The sequence below is a fragment of the Crassostrea angulata genome, chromosome 6 (genome assembly GCF_025612915.1).
Source record: "Crassostrea angulata isolate pt1a10 chromosome 6, ASM2561291v2, whole genome shotgun sequence".
Taxonomy (NCBI): domain Eukaryota; kingdom Metazoa; phylum Mollusca; class Bivalvia; order Ostreida; family Ostreidae; genus Magallana; species Magallana angulata.
In genome coordinates, this window is record NC_069116.1 from 15,021,958 (window position 1) to 15,043,576 (window position 21,619).

Sequence of the window (21,619 nt, forward strand, 5' to 3'; positions counted from 1 at the left end):
AGAACTGCAATTTGCCTAATATTTTAAAAGGTTTAGTATTTTTACACACACCCGTCAAAGCATTTATCTGATTAACTTAATAGTTCCGGGTAAAGTCCTGAATTATCCGGAAACAAACTTATTTGACAACATGCGGCATTACATGTATAAGTATCATCAAAACAATTAAGAACTGTCCTTCCTGTTTAGAAATGTACGTGATATAGATTGTATAAAATATAGATTGTATATAACGGGACACTGTCTAGTTCACCATCATGGTAAGTTTGTAAATTAGAATTATCACTTTATCTCCTTTTCAGCATTGAATACTTATTTTTGAATATCGTCGGTCCTTTAAGGTATCCTATACTCCTCAATTTTGTTGCATCCAGAATTTCTTGAGAAGTATATCAATGAAATCTGACTAGACAAAACAGACTTCAAAAATACAAAGATAATATTGGGGGGGGGGGGGCACGGCGGGGGGAGTATTCATCCCTCTGAGTTATAAGACCTTCTTGCACTTGAAATAGGCAATTTCTATAAAAGTTACAAATTGATTTTGAATAAAATCTTTTTGAATATCTGAATATCAAGAATTTATCCAGTTAGATATGTTTTCAGTATCATTTTGACATAATAAAACATTGGGGGTCAGTGATGTCAAATTTAGATAAAGGGTTTCAAAGGTCAATTTCTATAAAAATTTGACTTAAAATATTCAGACATTCTATGTATAATTTTGTATGATTTTTTTTACTAAACGTCTATCACTCTTTCAAGATTTAATTTTGTACATGTCACACAGACCCTTTAGAATATGTTACAAACCTATTAAATGTAAAAAAAAATGTGAATAATGATTAAAGTATAATGAGAAAGAATACACTTTACACACTAGCACGTGTTTGCACGGCCTGGATTTTTTAAAGAAACAACGATATCCAAAAAATATGCTTTTAATGCATATATTTATATTTGATTCCATGTTTATTTGTATGAGAGAGAGAGAGAGAGAGAGAGAGAGAGAGAGAGAGAGAGAGAGAGTTTCTTTAACTTTAACCTTTTTACCTGGACTTTTCTTCGAACTAAGTCCCTTAAAAATAGGGAGATAGGAAACCTCGTGCAAAGTATTGATAGAATTAATTTGTGATAGCATGGTACATGCGACTTTATTATACTTTAACGTTAAATACTGAAATCTGATTGGTTTAGACGCAGTTTATAATCCGTTCTATTACCCTCGACTTTAATTATCAACACTTTTGGCAACGGGTAACACAATTGTCACAACGATGCGCGTAGAAATTCACGTCAGCAGTAAGGTTTTCTTAAAAATTAAGACATTCAGTAAAGTAACATGAATATTGCCAGTTAGGGGGGGGGGGGGGGGGCAATAGTTGAAATTGACAGCCCACGAAAAAACCATTGTCAGCCGACCCTCCAGGCGCTATTTATATAGTGTCATTTTCAGTGCCCTAACCTTTCCTAAGACTTCACATCACTAGATAATACTTAACAGTTAACGCAATTTCAGAAAAAAAATTCTGGACATGTTTTACCAAATATTTTGGTCTCTTTCGTAGGACCTTAATGTCACTTAAAAAGTTTCTATTTTGTGTTTATCTCTCGATTCCCGCTTTCTATTTTCGATTTATTAAGTTTATCTTATTAAAATTGCTTTTTTGGATGGTAAATGTGAAAATACAAGGGTTGATCCAAAAGTAATGTCACACTCGTAAAGGTAGCGAGCATTGCAGAAAATGCACCTTTTATTACATGCACCTTCTTGGCCCGTATGAGCCATCAAAGTAAGTATTACAGTATTTGTGTTTATTTATCTCTAAAAATCTCTCAATTACTCATGAAAAACAAGTAAAACACGTACATTATCGTCAATCAGAAAGTTTCAAATATTGATTAGGAATTCATAGATGAAAATTATACAACAGGTACTTGGGACTCTGACGTTTGTCCACGCTGTCACTGAAGTATATGCTCAATATGTAGACAAGTTTCGATCGATTGCAAACTAATCTATGCATAATCAAACTCAGAAATATGAAATATAACACTTAACAATGTGATGGTTTCAATTCAGATATTGGGATAATCTTTGTTTATTTGTTTCACAGGTAACATTCGGAATCTTATTTTTTGACGTGATTTCTTTGATGATTAGACTGACACTATCAACGACCACGTCCTGTGAAATTCGCAACTGTACAACCATCTATAATAAAAACTTAAGAAATTTAACAAGAGATGAGTTTAAACATACCAGTAAATGGTCGAAAATAGAATGCATGAGCTTTCAAGATGACGTTTTTCACTCAATAGAAACGGCATTGTTTTCAAACTTCCGCAGTCTACGTATTCTTCATATGAAAAATATACCCATGCTTGGTAAAGGAATTATAAGTGGTTTTGAAGACATCAACAAGACAAAACTGACTCAACTGTGTCTAGAGAATGTGAACCTTACTACAGCAGTTGTCGTGCCATTGTTTACCAAACTTAATAAACGTTTAAAGGTTTTAAGTCTTAAAAACAATCACATTGAAAGCTTTTCATTTGAAAACATTGATAATCTATTTAAAATCAAAAGTCTGATTCTTTCAGGGAATAAGCAATTGGTTTTTTCACCTCAGGCTTCTAAACCGTTTACGTACCTAAAGACACTAGATCTCTCAGACACGCGTTCCTTAAATTCAACGTTTTGTCCAAACAAAATTAAACATTTGCCAAATCTTAGAGCTCTATGTCTTGACGGCATTCGCTTTCGGCTAGCGGATATAGACATCAAAAATTGCTTTAACAATTTAAAGAAGCTTGTTTTGAGCAAAAGTCATATTCAAGATAGCATACACAAAGATAGTTTTTCAAATTTTCCAAAATTGGAGTATCTTCAGCTTAGTGGATTAGAATATACCAAACAATTTAAAATGCCAACTTTTAAGAGGAATAAGAACCTTGCAACATTGGAACTGAATTGTATTGCATTTCTATTTCCACCTACAGAAACCAATACAAAAGCTTTCAAGTATCTCATAAAACTAAATAAATTAGAACTGAGCCACTGGAATTTAAGTCAGTGGAGTTCTTTAAATCTTTCTACTTTGTTTGCACCATTTAAAGAATCAATAATAACCCTTAAACTTTCAAAAGTTGGCTTTGAAACGATTCCTAACATTATATGGGAAATGCCAAACCTAAAAACTGTGATTCTGAGTAATAATGGGATATCAAGTTTAGACCCACAACGAAACAGTACCATTGTTAACATCAAAAACTTGCATCTTCAATGGAATCGCATTGAAACACTAGATCCTGGTTCTATACCAAAGAGCGTTTCGGATCTAAACCTTTCTGGAAATCCATTTAGCTGCAAATGCCCACTGATGCAGTACGTACTATGGGAAAGGGAGAAAAAAGATGTAAAGATTATGACAGACTGGTATTATCGATATCATTGTGCAAACCCGCGGGAATGGAAAGGACGGAACATGTTGGAATTCGTAAGAAAAATCAAACCAACAGACTGTAGAGCATTTAATATCTCTGTCATTGTAGCAACAGTTTTATGTTTTATAATGATTGCCGTTGTTGTTGTGAGTAATATTATTGTGTGGAGAAAACAAAAGTTGCAAAACTGTGAAAACAGGCCATTACTTCCAAAGGCTTGACCATGAAATAAATGCTTTTGAGTGATTTAAATAGCGGGTTTTTTTTCAGATATAGAAGATGAATACATTGCATTTAGCCAAATTTAGGGATAAAAACTATTTGCAGAAAGTATTTACACATGTACAACCCGGATGTTTTGATTTGAGTTATTTAGATTTTTAACGTACTTTCGTATTGAGGAAACAACCCAGAACATTTTGCTTCATGACAAATTTTGTACAAGACAATCTTTCCTGTATTTTTTCTGTTTTATAACTAATATGCCAGCACTGTAAAAAAAACCCAACACAGGCAGACTGATTTGATTTTGTTTAAATTAATTAGTTTTTAAATTTCATATTCTTAAGTATTATTAAGTCATGATGCATGTATCATAAACCATTCGGCAATATATGTACTATATATGATTTAACTATTAAGCTTATAAGTACATTATAATCGTTATTAAGCTTCGAAAGATTCCTTTGCATAACACCACCTTCACGACTAAAGAAAGTATATGTTATTCATTAATGTATCACTTATGGTTGAATATTGTCAAATAGAAAAATTGATAATCATACAATTAAAGAATTATAGGAACATGTTTTCATTCCTTTTGCTTCTTTGTTGTAAATTTCTCACAACATCTGTAAACTTTGTAAAATTAATGCAATTATCTGCATACAATGTTTGCTAAATGTACTCGAATGCAAAGATAAGTAGCAATCGTTTGGTGAACATTCCATATCTTGCTGACGTGTTCCATGCTGAACAAGTATTAACAGTGTTTGAAGATTTTACCCTGAATCTAAAAGTTTGACAAGCAATCTCATTTTCTCGAACAATAACCTTATCGAGGAAAAATAAAATCGCTTTCTGTAATGCAATACATAGAATTGTTCCTGTCGACTTCTTACGAAGTGTTTCTTTGGGAAGGAAATGCCTCCCACTGGAAAAACAATGAAGACACTTAGATCAAAGAACATGAATCACTCTTCGTTCATTGGACTTCTAACGCATACACCTGACCAACAAATTTTGTGATTTAATCTTAATCAAAATTCTTAAATTTATTACGCAAATTCACTGAACGAATAAAGAGATTATACCACCAAAACGATCCTTGCATACAAACAAACGCACCTACGAAACCACGTCCATGCGTTTATTATTTTCACATTTGAGGATCGTTTCGGAAACCAAGTGAATGAACGATAAACATTAACTGTACCTCCCACATATTCACGTATATTAACTTAGGGCAATAAAGGTAAGGCGAAAGGTCCATCATTCAAGCATGCATGACTTCTCTTGTTTTACCTACTATATATACGTATATATAAATAAAATCAATTGAGAACCACTGACATACATTGCACAGGTAGCAAAGAAATTACAATGGCTAAAATACAAAGCATGCTGAAAGGCGTATTACATCTTGCTGGTATTCAATATTGAGATTTTGAAATGAAATCGTTTGAATTTCAATTTTTTTAATTTACCGATTCTTTACTATGCAAAATTAATATGTCTGTTTTTTTTCCATTTGCAGTAATGCTAGTAGTGTTTGGATCAGCAGCCTATGCAAAATGTAAGTGAAATGTTCGCATCATCAGATACAATGAATTTATTCGAGAAAATAATGTTCATCACGTATCAAAATGCGTATTTAAGAATTGTTTTAAGAAATGGATTCAAAGTTTGTTCGTGCCTGAATTACACTTTGTAGTCATCATTTAAAGTTAAAACTATAGTTAAATATTGACTGTTATATATCTTTCAAAAACACCCCTTTGTCATTCACAAATTATAATGAAGTTTTTACGAAACAGTTATGTTTGCATAACAGCTTATCATAAGTGATGTCAGAAGAAGTTAATAAACATTTTCTTTGTAACACAGGCCAAAGTGGAAGCATTGGAGCGTACAACTATCCACAAGCACCCGAGTATCCGGTGAAAGAGATCATCATATTTGATCCTCCATTCGACGAAAAGCCACAAATGATGTACGGCCTGAACTTTATTGATGTCAATTATGCAGAAAACTTCCGAGTTAACAGCTCTCTTGTGCATATCGACAAATTTCAAGCCATTCTTCAGATGTCAACATGGCATGATACAAAACTGTACGGGGTTGGTCTGAGTTGGATGGCGTGCCCCTAAGTCATTTGTGGATAAAAAAAAAGAAACGCTGGAGAAAGCATTATCAGTTTTAAAGGAATTCCGTTGCTTTAACCAAAACAGTTTACATTACGGGTGATGTTACTTTCTTTGTTTTCACAAATTAGATATTCTTATTGCATATGGTGTTTGTGTGTTATGATGGTATAAATTTATATACCAGCTGCGTGAAAGATGTTCACTCATTATTCGTTAAAACCGTGATGAATTGATTGTTGCTGAATGTATAAATGCGAATTGTTTTATCATGTTTTTCTTTATTTTGCAATTTTACTTTTTTGATAGAATTAATATTTATAGTATTATTTGTTTTAAATAAATTAATAATCATATTTATAACGCATTTGCATACACGTACTCCTGAAAATTTATTTGTCAACTATGTAATGCAATATGCCACTTAGATATTAAGTACATCCGAGTAAGCTGACCTAATTGTAAAGACATGTACATGTAAGATTAATAATTTAAGTTAATATTTGCATAAAAAATGTCTCACAAGAGGGAACATGGGAATTCATTTATGACATGCAGTTAATTTAAAATTCATTGAAAAAAAATAGATGCCATTAACATAAGTTACTGTCAAGAAATATTTTATGAATATTTACAAAAAAATAACCTTTGTCTATTTCGACTATATAGGCCCCATGTGTAATAAAATTCTCTTGAAAGAAGTTTAAAAGAAGTCGTAACTTAAACCCCCCACTCCTAAAAAATTGATCAATCAAAACTAGGATGGATACAGTGTAGAGAAAATGCCAAATAAAAATTAATGAAAATATTATGATTTTTGGCAATCATTTAAAATATTTTCATTTCAATTGTTACAAAACTAAATCTCGGAAATGTCTCCATTACAATATTTACTTGCATCTTATAACCCACTGCCAGATAACAATCAAATTTAACCATGTGCATCGTTTTTTTTTCTTTTAAAAAAATCATTGATTATTTTTTAAAATCACCTGTTTTAAACTTTGACTTGTAAATTAATTGAGACACATTTTAAGGCAATCCTTTAATAATGTTTTATACTGAAATTACATATATAATGTTTGACTGTTTTTACAAATGATCATCCCAGTATAATCAATTATCAAAAATCGTTTAGAGTGATTGAAACGGACATCAATTTCAGTCACATAAAATGTAGGTTAACAAATACCTTAATCAGTCTTAAACATCTCATACAAGGAGGTCCAAGTGAGAAACAGAACACCTTCCCCAATAGTTGAAATATTTCCGTCAGCATACGTCAGAGAACGTTTAATATTGTTGACTTCTTCTCTGCAACAAGTGTGTCAACATTTGCCAAACTTCGCAGTAGGTTGAAATAATAAGTTGAAGGATAAAATCCATTTAAAGAATCATAGTCGGTGCCTTTAAAACTCCACCAAACCAAACCAAAAGTGTCCATATTACGAAGTAACCTTTACATAGATATTTGTATACTGTTGACTCTAAATTGTGCAAACGTGGCTTTCCAGTTAATATTGTGACTTCAAGAAAAATGTTTAGTTTAAAAATATATAGAGAAAAACGATAGAGCGATCCATTAAGGATTGTAATTTTATATCATTTTTTAACATTTAAGGAATAAACTATCTTAATAGTTAAAAAAGATGTAATTATCTCGTGCGCATGCATTATTATCTCGCAAAAAACAACTTATCTCCCGACAACGACATATTATTTCGTGCGCACGAAATAATTTCATTGTACATATATTATCAAGTTTATTAAAGTTTTTAAGAGTTAGTATCCTCTTAATCAATGGGAAACGCAAGGTTAACGGTGTAACAGTTTGCACTTAGGTATGGTACCAAATGATTCCCCTCTTGATATATATGCACTACATTGATATTAGAGAAAGTCGTATTAAACTCGATCAATGTATTAGATAAATGAATCTAAATTAGAATGTGTGTACGAGATAATTTTTCATTTTCATGAGATTTAAATGTCGTTATCACGAGATAAAATACTGTATCGTTTTTTTTTTTTGAAAAATATGGAGGTATCACACAATGCATGCACTTTATGTAATTTTTAGGAGAAAAAATGTTGTTTTCTCGAGATAACGAAAGAATCAACAAGTGAAATCTGAAATCTTTTAGAAAAGATTTAGAAATTGTTATGCAATTGTTTTGATATATTCAAAGCGTAAATCTATTTTCTCAAAACATTACAACTCCGAGTTACAAACATGCACATGAAAACTAATACTTTGGTAAGTAATGTATTTAGAAAAAGTGAAGCACGCAATATTCCATATTTTGAAAGAAACAATTATAAAAATAAAGGTAAAAAGTGCTATTTCACTGAATATTTTTTAATTTTGTCATATACTACAATTCATAGAAATCAATTATTTACTACAAAGTTTGCTAAAGCAATAAGGGCCTCTAAAGTCTCTTTTCCAGATGGAATTATTTGATCTGGCGGTAGGAGAAACCCGTATTTTCCAGTGTCCCGTAACTCTACGCCGTAGGAATATTTGATCTTAGCTGCTCCATAAGTCCAGTCAGCACTACTTCCGCTCGCAACGTCTGAAATCATCAATAGAAAATAGATTCAAGTAAGTGTTGAATATAGTCTTACACTGTTCTTCAGCGAGTATACACACTCTTTAAAGTAAAACAAGCGATCTATATGTTAATAAAGTATTCTTACATATAGTGTTACCAATACTGCCATGCTGGTATTTGGTTCCAAACACCTTTTCCAGGGCTTCCACCGCTAATTCAGAACCTTTGTCCTATGGAAAAAAGTACGATAGCCTGTGTGATGATTATGCATAACGGTCATCAATTCAAAACAAGCGCAATATTTTGAGCACCGTAAATTGCAACTTTTTAACACGTAAGAAACTGTAGCTCATAGGCCGTCCATCCAATTTTTTATAGACTGGAAGCTTTTAACCTGCAGCAATCAAATGTATATTTCTTTTTTAATCTCTTGTTTGTTTTTTGCTGAAAAGAGCAATGCTAAGCCCCTTTCTTTTGAAATAAAATCTTTGTTTACCTTGACAACATATTACTTTATAAAATGGTCTGTTCAATCGTTGAAATCTTACTTGGTCTTTAAAATCTGGAGGGAGTTTCGTGGTATATCCCCACGGACTCATCCATAACTGAGAGAAGCTGTGAAAGTCGATAAAACCTTTCATCATCTTAGAGTTCTTCATTATGAAATCAGCAACACCTTTAACCTCTACCTCTGAAAATGCTTTTGGGCCACAATACATGTCTGAACATGGGTCCTTGCTCGCTCCCTCCTCTAACGACAAAAAATTAATTGGCCACTTTGCTAACTCAGAAGAATCTTTTATGCAAAGTCAATTAAAATAGCAAATAAAAACACCCACGTGTAGATCTCCTTAGAAATAAATGGACCTTACTTACTGCACCATTCATAGTCCCAGTTTCTGTTGGGATCAACACCAGTACACAGACCATGCTTTGAGCGAGTTTTTCTCCAGTTACGGTTCTGTCAAAACATTACACCATGTACAAAAAAAATCATATATGCATGTTATTCATTTTTTAAAAATCATTTCAAAGAACGCCTCAACCGTCAAACACCAACATCTTTTTTGTTTTAAACAAACTAAACAGAAACAACAGTAACAAAAAAAAGAGTTTTTACCTTTGTCCAAGTATACTCATAACCATCTACGTTGAACACAGGCAGAATAAACCAGTTAAAACTGTCTACTAGCTGTTTTATCCGCTGGTCGGCTGAATATCTATCAAGCATCTGCGATGAAAAATACAATGGAAATCGACTTTTAATCAAATATCAACTCAAACCTTAAAAATATGAGTAAACGACATTCAAATGTATTTCATTTTTTAATAAACAGCAATGTGTATAGGGGTTTTTCAGTGTATTATTTATGAATTCAAACATTTACAATGAATATATTTATGAAAACACGTTTGAAAATAAATGGGATTGCTTACCTGCCCAGCCATGTACAATACTGTGGCTGGTGAAATCCATTCTCTGGAGTGAATACCTCCCTCGATGAAAAAACTGGGTTTGGAGTTACCCTCACCTGTAGAAATCTTTATGCAAAGGACACTTTATAAGGTGATATTAATTTGAGAGAGAGAGAGAGAGAGAGCGATTTCACGTATTTCAAATACATTTTTCTACTTAATCGACTCTTTTTATCTAAATAACAATCAATTATAGATACCATATCAATAATTTAACTTTATGAGATGATGATTAACATTTAAATAATTTTTGATCTTAAAAATGTTTCATACCCGAATTCCTCTAATGGTTCGTCCTTCGTAAGATTTTGTGATTTCAAAGACAGTAGTGATATTTGGATAGTACTTGGTTATATTGTCAATCCAATTGTTTACCTAGAATTAACAATGAGATTGCTTTAAATTATAAATTTTAAACAATGCAAAATCTCATCTGTCAATTATCAATGGTGTCTAAATTTTACTGAATTTTCGATAGTCGAAAATTTTATCTTTTTTTTTAATCAGTCATTTTGATTTCAAAACAAACAAATGTTTAATACTCCAGACCTCATCCAGTGTGTGATATTTTCCGTATTCAAAAACACCAGCAGTTTCTTTGACTTCGTGGTTCTTAAGTTCCTGTTCGGCTATCAATTTCTGTACATCCCGCACAGTAATCTTTGGTGAAAGCCCATTCTCTGCAAGGGTCTGATTCAGTTGCAAGAAATGTTTTGGGGAGACCTGGATGTCCGCATGCTTGCCAACAACACCAGCGAATCTCCATACATCTATCTAAAGACATGTTTTCGAAAAATATATATTACGAACAATTTTTCTTATCTTTGATTACATACAGTTATTGGAGACACTTCAAAACAAAGATGCTTTGTGGAAAATTTTAAGCAAATAGACAAATGGTTTTACATAAAAGGTAAAAAAAAAACTAAAAAAATGTTTATGTTTGTTCGACCCCTCCTAATTAGTAGGTAACAGGAATAGGAATGGTCATTTATTTAAACATATTAGAATAAATGGCAAACAATGAACATACACACAATCAATAAAATGGACTAGGAACAAAAAAAATAATGCAGTGAAACCACAAGATTGGTGCCAATCTTTGACTAGAAAAACATATTACCGTCGGACATTGACGGCTGGTAGTATGCGAGACACTTCAGTAAGCGGATGCAAGGCGCTTAGAAAACGCCTGTAACACCGGGGCTGTGTCTTCAAGGCGATCCTTTTCCGTCCTATTAAAATTATAGAACGCAAAGGTGCACAGTCGAATCTTCATTTATTGCAGTGGGATCGCCTTGAACGCCATGTGACTAACCGCACTTTGCGCAACCACAAGGTACACGCCTTGGCTCTGCGTTCTGATGTCTTGTCACAAAAATTTCGAAAGTTATACTTTAATTACCTTAAGTTATTTCATTTAAACAAACGGAAACAATGTTTTTTTATCATTTATTTACTAGCAATAAAGCTCAAAACTCTTGTTTGTTTCGCATACACTTGTACAAAATGTAAACAAACACTTGTATTTAAGGGGGATGTGCGGCCATTTTGTACATGATTTGAGGGTAAGGAGTAAACTTTTCTTAAACTGTCTTGTTTCTGTCCGAAACTGAGAAAAAGATATATAATCGATAAATATGAGTTTTCACATGTTGTTTTGTATGCAAATTATGCATACGAGAACAAGGACAACGCCTTTTCAATCTCGTAAATTAGCTGTCGAACTGCGCAGCTACAGCTTTTTTTTAAGAAGATACAAAAATCTGAAAAAAATGAAGGGAGTTTATTCGTGTCCTTTCTACAACCATTTGTTGAGAAAAAGTTTGAAGCTCGTACTTTTATGTTTTTAACTTTGCCTCAAAATAGGGTTCCCTATTTTTTTTCAGTCGGCATGGGATCTATTTTTAGATCAAGAAAAATCCAGTCTATACATAGAACTCTTGTGTCTATGGAGACACATTGACGTTATATTTTGATAGAAACAATCTTTGTTTAATTTGATATACATTTCTATACCTGTCCTATGTTTGTTTTGTGAGGATTTGTTTCAGTTCTATAAGTATAGAATTAAACTCTTTTAATTTAGAAGTGGGATAGGGGTCCAAAAGGTGATTGTTTTAAATTAAAAAAAGTATACAATGTTTAGATGAAAATATATCTTCAATGAACCTCCATAGACACAGACAAATATATCTAGTGGTTTAGAGGCCCATTTTTAGAATAGGGTACCATACTTTCAGAAAGAATAGGGTACCCTACTTTGAGACAAAGTTATAATCTAAATAAGCAAACGTAGACCTTTTTCTGGAGTATTTAAAATTGATTTAAAGAAGATTAAGAACTCTCAATTACATGATAGTAATTCACTGGCTACTTCATATATCTGAAAGTGTATTAGGAAAATATATCAAACTAGATACGATATCATTACTAGTAACGAGTAAGTCTTTCGTGCTATTTCCTTTTTTAATGATTCCATTAATAATCTGTACAATTTCAGAATTAACCCCCTCCCCTTTTTAGATAATGAATAAAAATCCCTATCACTGTCAAAAATGGGTATGACAGCGATTTTTTTCGACAACTTTGCTTCTATTAAGCATTACAAAAACTTGATCGTTTTCAAGTTATTTGTAATGGACTTTAGAGTCTCTTACCCCCCTAATTAAAGGGGCCAGCCGCTTTTCTTGATTTTGTTATATAGAATAAACTTCTAATACTCTAATACATGTTATTAATGTCTTAATAAAATATCAACTAATAAAAAGATATCTTTTTAGATTTCAGATTTAGATTTTGATTCAAAATTTGTACCCAATTTTCGTGCATAGGCGAGCCACTGGCGTAAAACAACATTGTAGTGTATAACTTCAAACTATATCTATTCTGAAAATTTCAGTCATATCTCTGATAGTTTCTGAGATTTGTTCTGAACAAAATTGTACGTAAAAATATAAAAAAAAAAATCGGCCGTAAATCGGGAAAGTAAATGACGATTTTAAAATTTCAAAGAACATCTAGAATTATGCATGACCATTGGCAATCATCTCTTAAAAATGAACAAAATCAGTCCAATACTTTTCGAGAAATCGCGTGCACAAAATTTTGGGGGAAAAATAATAAGAGACAGTACGAAAACAATAAGGTCTCCCGCTGGAAACGAAAAACCTTAATTATTTTAGACACTACCGAGAGAAAAAGTCGTAAATGTTGCAAAATAACATTCTAGGTTTGGAAATGTTGTTTTAAAATGTAAAAACCGAGACGTTAGCCGAAGATTTAATTTTTCAGGCAACATTTCGAGACCGAAGTTCATTCACAATTATTATAACAAGTTTATATTTTTTATTTTTCTAGCATCTCAAGAATAACCGCTGATCGCTGTATCTATAGAAAGACAAATTTGGCAAAAGAGACGGCTGTTCTGTGTAAACTAAAAGGTTTTGCTGCTGACGTTTACATTACGGAATGACATACAGTACAGAAAACACTTTTCGTTAAATAAAAAAAAACTTCACTTTTTAAAAATATCATTGTATTATATATTTAGTTGTTAGAGTAATGTAAAGACATTGAGTATCACACTTCATATAATTAAATGTAAGAACACATAGAGCAAATTTATATAAAGGGGTCCTTGTGAAAACTAAACTAAGCTGTTTGAAAAAAGTATTTGAGGCAATACACATTGTTTTGTCTGGAACTAAGACAAGAAATCGACATGGTTAAAACATAATGTTTTTTGTTCTGAAGTTATTTACACATGACCAATGCGTTTATCTGATAATTTACTAATGAGATTCCTGGTATAAATTGGAGAATAATGGCTGTGGCATCTCTTTGATCTCGAAAATAACTGTAGTAAAATTTTTCACAATATTGATTGGTTTAAGATTAATTTGCTCAATTTACATTTTCCATGAAGAAATCTCACCTCAAACTGACGGTTATTTTCCAGTATTTCCTTCAAAGCAAATAGCTCTTTTTCAGTTTTTGGAACGACTCGAAGAACTGAAAAACTTTTTTAAGATCAAAGAATAAATGCCTTGAGATTTTAAGTTTTCTTCGGTTTTTTATTAGGTAGCTGTCATCTAAAATTCATATCCCTAAAGAAATCTAAAAAAAAATATATTTATCATGCATGTATATTTACATTTTGGATTGACCATAAGAAAAAAGTACTGTTCGCCATGCATATGCTTTTTGATTGAGTAAAAGATCATGCTTTATGGCAGTAGTTTAGTAGATAACATACCCATCATATCTTATTTTCTGTGCCAGACGTGTTCCTAGCAGTACCACAAGGCACAGCAAGAACTGTAAGTCCATTTTTTAAAACTGAAAAATAAAATGAAATATTTAAAGATTTAGCAAAAAAAAAACACCAAAAAAACCCACAACCCCCCCCCCCCCCCCACAACAAAAACCCCCCGCAAAAAAACCAAAACACTAATATATGGAGAAGACATACCGGGTAAAATTTTAAATAAAATACTGAAATATAAATGAGTTGGAAGGAGTTTGTAAAGTAAAACTATTTCTGATAAAAATCAGCCATGCAATATCAAATAAAAAGTATTAAATCAAAAATGAATTGCAATTATATTAGTTACAAAAATGAAACTAAAACTACGTGCTGTTTGGTTGGCTCAGAGAATGAACACTTATTCTTTTTGACTGATTAAAAGACACTTTTAACAAAAGAAAAGCTGTCACAGTAGAATCCATTTGTCAACCCTAAATTGATGAACACTAAATGTACTTAACACGAAAAATGGGGTACTTTACATGCAATACTTTGCCAAAAAATGACCCAGTTCATTACAGTACAGCTGGTACTTTTTAAAAATAAATCAGCAGAAACCAATATCCTAGCGATATGCACACCTCTGATATATGTCCAATTGATCCAATAAGAACAACTTCCTAACTTGAAAACTGTAGTAGGAGTTCACCATTTCAATTTTTAGAAAAGAGGGGGGGGGGGTAAAAATGACATACGTTGTATTCTGCATTTCAAAGAAATGTTATCAAAGACACACAAAAATGAAAATAATGCTTACCTACCTAATAAAAGCAGCAACTATTTGTGCCAACGAAATATTTTAATTTACAGCTCTAAGTATTAAATTTATCTATTTATGTACAAACACCATATGATATGTTATCGATTTTCGCCGGGTCAAACTATCATGGAGATTACGTTAAGAACATTAAATAAAGAAAAGATGTACATGTAGAACTATAAACTAGGTCTCCAAATCACGAGCAAAACCTCGCGGGAAAGCGTTGGTTTATCATGGGGTATGCGTTTTAAAGTAGACACGTGCTTTTCATCAGAGATCATTTCATTTTTTGTCACCCATGTTATTGTAAGAACAGTTTGTCTTTATCGTCTTGATCGAATTCCTTGCGAATACCATGCAGACATAGATTTTTAAACATACATTTCACATTCAAATTTGGGATTCAAACTTATTGAACATCGAATAAAGATACAATGTCTCCTATAATAATTGCTTGTCAATGAGTTTGAAATTCTGAGAAAAAAATTCCAACATAAATGAACAAGTCAAAGGAAATTAAATATTTATTTGTGTTGTATTAAATATTGTATCATTGACCAATGTTGTTGATATCATCCCAATGTCAAAATATAAATTTTCTAAACGTGACTCCTTGATTAATATTATGTCTGAAGAAGAATGCTTAGTTTAAGGCAAAAAATATAGAGAACAATCCGAATCAATCTGCCGAAGAACTAAAATGTCATAGCGTTGTATTATGATAATTCATACATACTGATATGGTTTTTTAGACTATCACAACCCGGATTCGGAGAATATCCGGTCCCACAGAGAAGGGGGGGGGGGGGCGGGTGAAGAGTAAAAAAGAAACTGAAAATTTCTTTGACAAACTCTTTCTACAGATCCATACAGTTACATGATCTTTAAATATTTCATCAAATGAGCATATTGAAATCATTGTAAACACATCCTGATAGACTACTGATTGTTGATTGTTCAGTATGTGATGCCAGGCCGATCATTGAGCGCATGGAGGCGTTTAAAGTAGTTCAACATACATGTGGATATATATCGGGCATTTTTATATCCATCTTTATGTAACATCTTAACGAACACTTATTTTCCTATATTTAATGGGCTTTTAATGAAATTATTTTCATCGAAATAATCTACATGTTAAGTTCGCCAGTTGAACACTTGAAATTTTTATTACACTGTGCAAAAATATACTTACTGCATAATGTACACGATGTAAAGTGACACATAATAGTTATCATAAATGACCTACAAAATGATGAATATAAAATTACTGATAAAAGAAAATTGAACCTTGTCATCCATTACACTGCTTATGCTGATAATAATATCGATGGAGAATACTACTTACCTCTCCAGATATATTTAACAGTTGAAATTGTAAACGAACCTGTTTTTGGAAAACTATTTATGGTTTGTTTAACATTCATATACGAGGAAAGGTGATTTCTGTGGACTAAAAGGATGTTGTTAATACGTTATAAAAAAGAACAAAATTTTAGGTACATTGTTTTCTTCACAAAGTATTCGCCATGACAGAAAACGATAACCAATCTGTTCACGCAAAACGTACCGCTAAACCCACCAGGAGTTGGCGCAATTATTTAAGTGGGCCAATCCTGTTTCTACATATGTTTGCCTTTGTAATGTCCTTAACCACATCGGGTCTGTACGTTCCTTTTTATATTTCAGCAACCCTGTTTCCGCATAGAAAAGTGTCCGTGTCCACGGGATCTATATGTGTAGTGAACGCATCTGTAGCGTCACCCGAGACTCAGACCATTCAGAAAAAGGCAACTGAGTTCAACATCTACGTATCTTTAGTTTCCGGTATTCCTGCCGTCATTGCCTCTGTTTTTCTTGGAGCATTTAGTGATCGTTTTGGACGTTTATTTCTTTTTTTAGCCCCCTCTATTGGTCAAATAATCAGTAAACTAATATTGCTATTCATTGTTTACTACCGCATTGATATCAATTTTATTCTGATTGGCAGTGCCATCGAAGGTTCCACAGGAGGATTCCTGGCCCTTTTAATGGCTGCATTTTCGTATATAGCAGACATTACAGAAAATAATAAACAACGTTCTGTAGCTATTGCCTTTCTTGAGATTGCAGTTGGTCTAGGATTAGTCCTTGGGAGATTCTGTACGGGATATTTCATAAAAGCTACAAACTTTGTCTGGCCACAAGTGGCGGCATGTTGCATATATACAGTTGTCATCATGATAATAGTCTTTGTTTTACCAGAAACACGGAAACCAAAAACACCCACAGAAACAGTGTCGAAGAAGATGTCTTGCTTAAGACACGTGGAAAAAATATTTTCCTTTTACGTCTCAAAAAGTGAAGAACGCTGGAAATATAATATTTGCATTCTTATATTCTTTGCAACTGGAATAACTGCTGTTGGGAGGAGCGGAGTAGATATACTTTACCAGATAAGTCAGCCATTTTGTTGGGACTCTGTGAAAGTAGGATGGCTGGGGGCTGTAATTGGCCTCTTTCAGAACGTTATCTGTATGGGAATGATCAAAGTCTTTCATCTTTGCCTTAACGATGAAGGTGTTTCCATCCTTGGTTCTATATCAGGAATATCAGGCTTTATGATTACAGCATTTGCATCGACAGACGTTATGTTATATATAGGTGAGATTTTTCTTTTTTGTAATTTTTTTCTTTTTCAATTTTTCGTGTTCAATGTCATTAGCAACTTGATATTCTTGTGCCTGTTTGTTATTGTATTTTTGCTGCCAAAGGTCTATATGGCTTCATCTTAAGTGTGATTTAAAGTAATCATGCAAATTTCAAAATTATGTATTTTTGGCTTTTATTATTGGTCTATAACTTTTTGATTCATAAGCTGCCGTTGTTGGTGGAGGCGCAGTACTGACACTGCCTATGATCAGGGCCATTATGTCACGAATGACGTCACCAGACAAACAAGGTACAGCAAACCATATGCGATCAATTATACAGTAATATTTACATTTCACATATTTTTTGCTTGTAACGTGTGTTGAAAGCTACGGCAGCTATTTAAGAAATAAACAACGTTATTTAGTGAACATGGATTTATGAATAGCAATTGCTCTGTTGGCATATTCCATGATGCGCGCTAGCGCATCATGGAAAATATGCCAGCAGAGCAGTTGCTATTCATAACGCCATGTTCACTAAATAATCGTTGTTTATTACTTATATTTGCATTTTACCACTCGCAAATACCCTATATTAGCCTAGACCTGACATTTAGCTATTACATCAAAAGTAAACATTCAGACTGTAATGTATCTTTTTAATTCACATAGATTTGTTAACAGAATCAATGATATGTTATAACAGTAATTCCTTTAAAATGTTATCAAAAACATGTTTTAATATTACATGTAAATACGTCAATTTTAATCGAGTTGGAGAAAAACACATGATGTATCGTATAGTGGTATAAATCTATAACGTCATGGAAAAGTATATATAACGTTACACCTTTATGACGTCATAGTATACTGACAGAGCAATTGCGATTATAGAGAAATAATTGCAGCTCCTCCGTATGGGCTTACAATGGGAAAGAACAATGGAAATGCAAATATTATAGCATTGAATCATGATTTTTTGAAGTATACACTCTCATAACTGCAGCGGTGTGTGCATACAAATTGAGTAACGCGCGTTAGCGCGTTATGAAAATTTGTATGCACACACCGCTGCAGTTATGAGAGTGTATACTTCAAAAAATCATGATTTAATGCTTATATTTACATTTTTTTAACTTCTTGCCTTGTCTGCAAATGTGATTCATACCTTAAAATTCCTATCTTATCCTAAGGGTAAGTTACTATTAATGGAAGAGCCACAGTAACAGCCACAAGCGTGAACTTTGATTTTCGCTTGTGACGTTGCAGTTTACAGCGTTCAACGTTTGTGACGTCATAATAAAACTCGTCAATTTGACCTTTGACTACTTGTTGCATTTAGAGGCATTTAAACATCACGGAATTTAATGGAAAAACACAGTAGAATGTAAATATAACACTGTAATGCATACAGGGTACTCAAAGGTTAAAATGACGAGTTTTATTATGACGTCACAAACGTTGAACGCTGTTAACTGCAACGTCACAAGCGAAAATCAAAGTTCACGCTTGCGGCTGTTACTGTGGTAATATTAATTTACCCTTAGGATAAGATAGGAATTTTAAGGTATATATCACATTTTCAGACAAGGCATGAAGTTAAAATATTGTAAATATAAGCATTAAATCATGATTTTTTGAAGTATACAGTCTCATAACTGCAGCGATGCTTGCATACAAATTTTCATAACGCGCTAACGCGCGTTACTCAATTTGAATGCACACACTGCTGCAATTATGAGACTGTATACTTCAAAAAATCATGATTCAATGCCATTATAATACACCCGGGTTTTGGGCGCCTGTAAAGTGCGAAACGAAACGAAACCGAATGAACCGAAACGAAACCAATCGAAATCGAAACCAAAAATCGAAACAAAACGAAACGGAATTTAAACAAAACTAATATCAATTTTGACTACATAAAAGTGAAAATAAATTCATTGAAATAAATTTTTGAACCATAAAATATACCTACCTGTATATTCAGACGTTTAGAGAGAGAGATGACTTAAAACTTATCAGCGACATCACATAGCAAAGTATATACGCAAGTTTGGGAGAGAGAGAAAGAAAGAAAGAGATAGAGATATGATGATGATGATGATGATGATGATGATGATGATGATACTGAAGGAGACAATCTAACAACAATTTTCTTTCTATCGATTTGAAATATTGTAAAAATGAAACGATAGAATATATTGTGATTTAGAGCATACTGGTTGGTTACCAGTTTCTAACATTGATAAGAATTGTTTTAACATGTAAAGCATGAATTTGGACGCCGTAATTTGACAAAATTAACTTGCATTATAAAGAGGTTTTTACCTGTGTAGTACCTTAAATCAAACACAATCCCCTCTTTCTCTCCCTTTCACACGCACACACATTGTATTTGATTCATTTTTACAATATTTCCTATTAACATAAAAAAATCGTGTGGATGGAAAGTCTCCGTAAATACGGTAAACGTACTATAGTTAGGGTATATGATATTTGGTGGAATATAATTTTTCAACAAGTAAGCATGGATTTTATTTAGCGCATTTCTGAATTAACCTTTTAATCTACTTATATATTTTACATTTGGCAATGTACTTGATTTTGCGGACGCCGTTTTTCCGCCAAAAACGCAAAATAGAATACACAGCCAAAGGACTAAAGACAGTTTTTTTTTCATACGTTTACAGTTTAAGCATCCTCTCTTTCTTTCTCTTTCTCTCTCTCCAAACCTAAGTGCGTACAAAAAGATATGGATATTATAATGTAAATAAGTTTTTTACTTTATTATGTGTTTTTTTTTTTCATTTCGTTTCGATTTTCGGTTTCGTTTGGTTTGGTTGGTTTGGTTTCGATTGGTTTCGTTTCGTTTCGATTTCGTTTCGCTCATTACAGGCGCCCCCGGGTTTTGTCACTTGTAAGACCCATAGAAGTTTAAATGCAAATAAATTAAATTCGAATATAAGAAATATTATGAGGGAACTGTCTACATCTATTATTGAGAGTTTCAAAGCGAAATGAATTTTTTTTTTACCTCCATCGATTAAGCAGCAAAATGTTCAGTTTTTAAAATGACGAGGCCAAGCAAAAGTCTTCCAATGAAGTTGCTGACAGGCAGAACAAATCTCTTAAATCAGGATATGAAAACAAACTATCGTAATTTTATTCATTTGTTGTTTTTACACAGGTGCTCTTTTTGGTGGTATAGCAGCTATAGAGACGGCATGCTATATCGTGGGTAGTCTTATATTCAACCCAATCTATTCCCACACCGTCTCCATTTTCAGGGGATATGTCTACGTCGTGATGGCTGGAATGGTTTTTATTTCGTTGATACTACTCCTGTAAGTTTGCTTTATAAGCAATAAGATAAAATAATCATAAATTCCTCGTCTTTCCATTTTGAATAGTATCAATATTTATGAAATCTTACGTTTAAAAAATCATTTAGATATATCGCATGTAAGTATTTTTGATTTACTTATTGAAATTTGTTTATACTAATGCTAGTTTGATGGGAGAAAAGGACAACTTATAAATGCAACTTAATATTGAACTAAACATTGAATCATATTAAAACATCTATCGCTTTTTTTAAATTTTCAAATAACTGTTTTTTTGTAGAGTGCTGGTCTTGAATCCACGACGGGTTTCATCTAAGTACAAAATTAACGATCATACTGTGATGAAAGATCAACAGATCAAAGTTAATAATTAAAGGAAAGCAAAACTAGACGGCTGTTTGTTGAGCATTACATGTATAACACAATTAAAGCAATTTTTAAACCAAATATGTATATTGAATATAGTTGGAGTTTACAGAGTGTGTGTGTGTGTGGGGGGGGGGGGGGGGTGTTGCAACATTTATTCAAAAGTAAAAGAAGCTGGACAATAATATTTCATGATCTGCCTGACCAAAGAAGTAGTAATAAATTTTATTATAAGTGAAGGAAGCATTACGTGTTTCAGTTATAAGAACCAATATTCTAAGGGCAAGAGCTGTACTAAACCATATTCAGATAAGTGAATGATTCAGGGATTAACTGAAAGGCATATAAGAATATGTACATGTA

At 32.6% G+C, this 21,619-nt stretch overlaps 4 protein-coding genes across 5 annotated transcripts; 3 read left to right on the forward strand and 1 right to left on the reverse strand.

Annotated features, from left to right (window-relative positions):
* Positions 1–179: 179 nt before the first annotated feature.
* On the forward strand, positions 180–4,386 carry LOC128189158 (leucine-rich repeat-containing protein 40-like). Its single transcript, XM_052860651.1, has 2 exons — positions 180–260; positions 2,118–4,386. Exons 1-2 carry the CDS (start codon positions 258–260, stop codon positions 3,666–3,668), a joined length of 1,554 nt encoding a protein of 517 aa, XP_052716611.1. The 5' UTR covers positions 180–257; the 3' UTR covers positions 3,669–4,386.
* Positions 4,387–4,619: 233 nt separating this feature from the next.
* LOC128189159 (uncharacterized) lies at positions 4,620–6,070 on the forward strand. The gene is made up of 3 exons (XM_052860652.1): positions 4,620–5,095; positions 5,204–5,242; positions 5,554–6,070. The coding sequence occupies exons 1-3, from the start codon at positions 5,050–5,052 to the stop codon at positions 5,814–5,816; spliced, it is 348 nt and encodes a 115-aa protein (XP_052716612.1). The 5' UTR covers positions 4,620–5,049; the 3' UTR covers positions 5,817–6,070.
* Positions 6,071–8,151: 2,081 nt separating this feature from the next.
* Positions 8,152–15,012, reverse strand: LOC128190249 (carboxypeptidase B-like). Of its 2 annotated transcripts, none has more exons than XM_052862224.1 (11): positions 14,908–15,012; positions 14,100–14,182; positions 13,779–13,863; positions 10,391–10,615; positions 10,115–10,216; positions 9,803–9,907; positions 9,486–9,596; positions 9,242–9,326; positions 8,914–9,116; positions 8,511–8,595; positions 8,152–8,386 (listed from the first exon to the last, which is right to left on the reverse strand). In XM_052862224.1, the coding sequence occupies exons 2-11, from the start codon at positions 14,171–14,173 to the stop codon at positions 8,202–8,204; spliced, it is 1,260 nt and encodes a 419-aa protein (XP_052718184.1). In that variant the 5' UTR covers positions 14,174–14,182; positions 14,908–15,012; the 3' UTR covers positions 8,152–8,201. The 2 variants fall into 2 exon arrangements, with proteins under 2 accessions (XP_052718184.1, XP_052718185.1); XM_052862225.1 differs by having other exon boundaries at positions 14,912–14,961.
* A 1,183-nt stretch (positions 15,013–16,195) lies between these two features.
* Positions 16,196–21,330, forward strand: LOC128190250 (proton-coupled folate transporter-like). The gene is made up of 4 exons (XM_052862226.1): positions 16,196–17,553; positions 17,768–17,851; positions 20,734–20,890; positions 21,171–21,330. Exons 1-4 carry the CDS (start codon positions 16,440–16,442, stop codon positions 21,262–21,264), a joined length of 1,449 nt encoding a protein of 482 aa, XP_052718186.1. The 5' UTR covers positions 16,196–16,439; the 3' UTR covers positions 21,265–21,330.
* The last annotated feature ends 289 nt before the right edge of the window (positions 21,331–21,619 follow it).